Source organism: Mus caroli, chromosome 15 (genome assembly GCF_900094665.2).
Source record: "Mus caroli chromosome 15, CAROLI_EIJ_v1.1, whole genome shotgun sequence".
Taxonomy (NCBI): Eukaryota; Metazoa; Chordata; class Mammalia; order Rodentia; family Muridae; genus Mus; species Mus caroli.
The window spans coordinates 93710267-93716332 of NC_034584.1; the positions used below are offsets into that span (position 1 = coordinate 93710267).

The 6066-nt window shown below is 40.6% G+C and overlaps 1 protein-coding gene across 1 annotated transcript in view; it reads left to right on the plus strand.

Moving 5' to 3' along the window:
- The window catches only part of Larp4 (La ribonucleoprotein domain family member 4), a 39699-nt gene extending 35189 nt beyond the window's left edge, over positions 1 to 4510 (plus strand). The window contains exons 14-16 of the mRNA XM_029469527.1: positions 1197 to 1365; positions 2740 to 2984; positions 4420 to 4510. Coding sequence (XP_029325387.1) covers positions 1197 to 1365; positions 2740 to 2984; positions 4420 to 4510 — 505 coding nt within the window. The remainder of the gene's footprint in view (positions 1 to 1196; positions 1366 to 2739; positions 2985 to 4419) is intronic.
- The last annotated feature ends 1556 nt before the right edge of the window (positions 4511 to 6066 follow it).

The following is a 6066-nucleotide window of genomic DNA, read 5'->3' on the forward strand; positions in this document are numbered from 1 at the left end:
ATTATGGATGGTTGTGAGCCACCATGTGGTTGCTGGGATTTGAACTCAGGACCTTTGGAAGAGCAGTCAGTGCTCTTAACTGCTGAGCCATCTCTCCAAACAACTTTTTCTTAAGCTGGTACTGCATCACTGAATTTTAGCCCTTGATAGACTGGGAGAAGAGGATTGCAAGCTGAGTCCAGTCTTGGCTGTCCACTGAGACCCTTCTAAGGAGTTTGGGATCAAGCCAGTTTGATAGCTCAGCAGTTAAGAGCATTTACTGTTACTGCAAAAGATCCATGTTTAGTTTCCAAGTACCCATGTCAGGCAATGCTCCGGGGAATTCCATAACCTTTTGGACTCGTGGACATAAAAACACAAACCATTTACATTATTAAAATAGAAATCTTGGACTAGAGAGATGGCTCAGAAGATCACTGACTGCTCTTCAAAAGATCCCGAGTTCAAATCCCAGCAACCACATAGTAGCTCACACCATTAGTAATGAGATCTGATACCCTCTTCTGGGGTCACCTAGAGAGAAGAAAAAAGTGTCTGAAGACAGCGACAGTGTACTTACATATAATAAATAAATAAATCTTTAAATTTGTCTATCTATCTTGGGCTTGAGAATTGGCTCAGCAGTTAAGAACACTTACTGATACTGCAGAGAACTAGAGTTCAATTTCCAGGACACAGTGGCTCACAACAATTCTGATGCCCTCTTTGGATTTTCATTGGGACTGGGCACACATGTGGTGCACACATAAAGACAAAAAGCATATACATAAGGAAATAATAAAGTAAATGACCAGATACACAAATTTTAATCCCCAAACTTGAAGGGTAGAGGCAGGTAGGTTTCCGAGTTTGAGGCCTGCCTGGTCTACATAGCAAGTTTCAATAATTTCTGCTGCTCCTATATAGTAAGCTCCTGTCTCAAACTAAACGTAAAATTTAGATAATAAAAGAGGAGGGGAGACTTTTTTATGTTATATAGTATTCTTTGATCTCTTTAGTTTGATCATATCCTCCCTTTTCTCTTTTCCCAATTCTTCTGTTTTTATAATTCACTGAGTGCAGTAGACGAGGGCTGTTCACTGGAGTTTGGATCCCATTTCCTCCCAGGGACACCACTGAGGGAAACTGACTCCTCACCCCATCCTACCCTCACAGCTCAATTAGACTGAGTCTGATACCAAACTTGTTTTCTTTAGCACAACTCAGCAAGAGAAGGATCAAATGGAGGACTCTGTTGTTCCAAAGGACATTCTCAACCCAGTAGCTGTGCCAGTGTCTTCTCCAACTGCTACCAAGCCATCAAGGGCAAATACTGCTTCACCTTGCAATAGTGACGTAAATCCACCTATAGCCGTGGCCCTACAGGTAATGTGAAGAGTTTATATGGGGAAAAAGTACAGTAGTTTAGATGATAACCCTTTTTTGTTTCTTTCCCCTCCACCCTCTCTTCTCTGTCTGTGCGACTTTCTCTCTTCCTCCCCTAGCTACAAAGTCACACATTTTCCCTGTGTCAAGTTCCCTGGCCTTGGTCCTTGAGTCCAGCAAACTTGCCTACCTAAGAGCAGCTTCCCAATAAACCTGTATTTAATAGAATCTTTTAAGAAAAAGAAAACTTAAAAACACCATGGCACATGTTTCTGTACACACAAGACATAGTATAAGTAACATAACATTTGAGAGAACTCCAAATATGACTATAATTCTATTGCTTTAGAGGATAAAGAGGGAGATCTCTGTGAAATCAAGGGTAGCCATAATTACAGAGTGAATTTAATGCTAGCCTGGGCTATAGAGTCAGATTCTGTCTCTTCCCCCGCTACCTTCAAAAATGTTTGAATTCATTTTTTTTTTCTTTTTCAAGACAGGGTTTCTCTGTATAGCTCTGGCTGTCCTGGAACTTACTCTGTAGACCAGGCTGGCCTTGAACTCAGAAATCGCCTGCCACTGCCTCCCGAGTGCTGGGATTAAAGGCGTGCACCACCACGCCTGCCTTTATTTTACTAATTTTTATTAGTATGTTTTACAAATGTGAAACATTTACATTGTGTGAAATAATGAGTTTCACTGTGATATTTTAAACATGAATATAATGATCATGTTCACACTACCCTCATACCTACCTGCCTCCTCTCATTCTTCTCCTTCCCAAACACTCCCCTCCCCCTTTTGGTTTTCGTTTATCAAGCCAGAGTACAGTAACTAAAACTCCTTGTGTTGTGTGTATGACATTTAAGTCTTGGAAACCCATATTGGAGTTATTTATATTCAAGTTGTAGCATCTTGCCATAGGTTTGGGGAAAAACATGATGGTATGTAAAGAAATAGAAGGGTCATCTGCAGTCTTTTCAGTGATGATACTAATAGCATTTTAAAACAACTGTCTTAGTAGGTAGATGATTTCATCCTGTAATTCAGTAACAACTGGAACTCTGTGTAGAGCTTGCCTCACGTCGTGTTAGGATCAAGACGTGCAATACTCCACCCAGTCTGCCTGAGCCATAGAAGCTCTGTGTGTGTGAAAGAAAGCAGTGGAACCATTGTATTTCATTTCATCAGTAACTTAATCTTTGAGGACTAAGGAGATGGCCCAATGAGTAAAGTAAAAGGTCTTAGCTTAGGTTCCCCAGCATCCACAGAGAAGCTGGGTGCTTAGAGCCTCTGTGTAAGGACCTTCTGGTTAAAGCCCATTCTTCTTGTCTTCCAGAGAAATATAGACCACAATTTTATTTCTTTTCAAAGGAACCTCGAAAGTTAAGCTATGCTGAAGTGTGTCAGAAGCCTCCTAAAGAGCCATCTCCAGTTCTCGTACAGCCGCTGCGGGAACTCCGGTCCAATGCAGTATCTCCCACCAGAAATGAAGAGAACGGAGCTCCCGAGAANCCNNATGAGAAGCCGCATGAGAAACCAGAAACAAGGGCTAGTAAGGATCATTCTGGCTTCCGAGGCAACACCATTCCCAGGGCTTGTGGACGTTGTACATCGTGGTGCGGAGCCTAGTGCGCACCACGATGTACAACGTCCACAAGCAGAGGATCATTCTGGCTTCCGAGGCAACACCATTCCCACTGCTTGTGGACGTTGTACATCGTGGTGCGGAGCCTAGTGCGCACCACGATGTACAACGTCCACAAGCAGCTGCTTGTGGACGTTGTACATCGTGGTGCGCACTAGGCTCCGCACCACGATGTACAACGTCCAGTATCTCCCACCAGAAATGAAGAGAACGGAGCTCCCGAGAAGCCGCATGAGAAGCCGCATGAGAAACCAGAAACAAGGGCTAGTAAGGATCATTCTGGCTTCCGAGGCAACACCATTCCCAGGGGAGCGGCCTGCTTGTGGACGTTGTACATCGTGGTGCGCACTAGGCTCCGCACCACGATGTACAACGTCCACAAGCAGTGCTAGATGAAACATACAATAAAACTACCTGTACTAAAATTTGGGAGAACTTTAGGTCCTTTAAAAAGTATTAATCATTATTAGCTACACCTATGATAAAAGTGTTTATTCTGGTTTACTTAGAAATGATAAACATTTAAAGTGTTACCATCTTATGAATGCAGTGAATTAATAGAATAAACATTTTGCAAAAAATCGCTTGATAAGGATTAGAAACTTTATTTTTGCACTTAAAATGAAAGATACTTTGTTTTCTCTAAATGTGTCACAGATGTAGTTTCCGATTTCTTGCTACTTTGTGTGACTTACTGATAATCCATAATGACAGGTTGGTTTTTTGAACAGTTTTTCCCTTGAAACCAGGGCCTTACACAGACCCCATGAGTGTTACAGCACTGAGCTATACCTCCAACTTCTAAAGGTCTGACTGAAATCCAAGAAAAATTTCCTCTTAAAGCAAGTATAGTCTCGTTTTTTTTTTTCTCCAAATACTGAGTTTTGTTTTTTTTTTTAAAGCATAGGATTTTTATTTCAATTTTCCTCAGTATTTCTACACAGCTCCCATTTGATGGGGGTGTATGCGGGGAGGGGTGATGAATGTGAGTGTGTAATATATATTTGCAGTGTGTATTTGGCCATTATTTTATTGCAGCGTGTGTAAATGATGCCTGTGAGTCATGTGAAACTGGCTTCTCCCCATCATCATTACTCAAGTCAATTGGGTGGGTGTTCATTGTACTTCAACTATTTATTGGTTCTGTAGATGGGGGAATTTTAAACGTCAGAGTTTGTTCTTCACCTTATGGCTTGCTTCACTGAAGGCCAAGAGTAGATAAAGTGATGCTTAATGTGTCCTACAGTAGTGCATCGTGGTTCCCACTGCATGAAGAGAGCAGAATTCACACAGGTTCATCATGTTGTGCTTCATCGAGAAGGTGCTTAGAGGGGCTGGCATGGCAAAACCTTCTCGTCTCTGTCTTGGTGTGATATCTAATCTTTAATCTGAATGATCACTCTCAGTTTTGCCAAAGACTCAGTGGCGTTTAAAAGAGTTCTATCTACGTTCTTACCCACCTGTATTTTGGAGACGGATGAAGCCTTCCAGGGATAGGGGTTTGTTGTCTTACCTGCATATCTTTACATATAATCAAATGATATGCAGAATTTTAATTTATTTTTAGTTCCTAAAGTTAAGGTAGCTTCAATATTATTTCACATTCCTTTTTCTCTTTAAATTGCCAGATCTGCTTTTCAAAGACTTAGGGGCAGAATTAAGTTAGTATCTTTCACTTAGAGAACAAGACAATATTATTTAAGAGTTAGGAGCACTTTGTCTAGTTCTGTTAGTTCTGTATGGCCTTAATAATCAGTCTCTTGGCTTAAGTGTTCACTGCTTTCACTTTGACACAGTTGAACAGCACTGGGGTTCAGTTCCTGATGCTTGTGTTGGCAATATATATTAACCATATTTTAAGAGTATCATTCTGGCTTTTTATGGAAAAGATAAAAATCAAACAGTATATTCCTTTTGAGGGTTTTTTTAATACGTAAATATATATAAATATAATATATGATGGATTTTTTCTAATTTTTTATATTTCCTTACAATTTGGTGGCTATTACTCTAACTTTAGACTCTGGCATATACTAAGTAGCTAGTCTGGGCTTTAAAAAATATGCATGGACATTTCAGTTTTTATTAGCTGAATGAGGACATTTTGAATTCTCTTAAAAGTCACCTGATTATTAAACAACGATGTTTATTTTTAAAACTAACAATTTGTTGTGTCTTATTACACATTACACAGTCCTAAAGGTGCGGCTCTGATGTCTGTGAGCTGTGGGCCAAGTATTCTGTTTTCAGTTCTATAGCACAGAACAGTGATTAGAAATGTAAAGAGATACCCACATCGACTTTCTGTTTTTGTTTTTCCAACTGATTCAGGTGTCCATTGAATGACGTATCTCTTAAATGTTGGGGGAGTGGTGTGTCAGAACCAGTTACCTGGCTTCTGTTTTGTCCATAGCTTAGATTTGTTCCGTTGTCAAAATTGTCCCCCCCCCCCAAATTGTGTGACACATACTCATGCATAAACTGTTAAAACGAGCATCTTTGTATTTGTATTGTTTTCAACATTGCCAAGGTGCTATGGGAAATTAAAATTACAAAATTAGAAAAAAATAAAATTATTGAAAAACAGGACTGGTTTCTTTTTTTCCAGGTGGTGTGCATCTATTGCTGTTTGTATTTTTCAGGAATTTATATGTTGCCCCATCTGGTTCTGTCATAGAACTAAAGCAGAGTTCTGTGGGTTCTTGTGGGTTTTGTGTGTGGGAGGCGGGTGTTTTATTTGTAAGATACCCACGTGTCAGCTACAAAGTGAGAGGGCGAGTCGAACCTTAAGGATTTTTCTCTTGGGATCGGTTCTGGCCTGCCTGGAGGATGTATTTGGGGGCTGCTTATTGCTTATTCCATTTTATTTTCCTACATGCATGGGTGTTTGGATTCCATGTCTGTATGTGCACCATGTGTATGCTTGGTGTCCACGGAGGTCAGAAGAAAGTGTTGGGTCCCTTGGAGCTGAAGTTATAGATTAGGTACCGTATCTGCACCGTATGGGTTCTGGCAACTGAACCACCAGTCCTCTGCAAGAGCAGCAAGCGGTC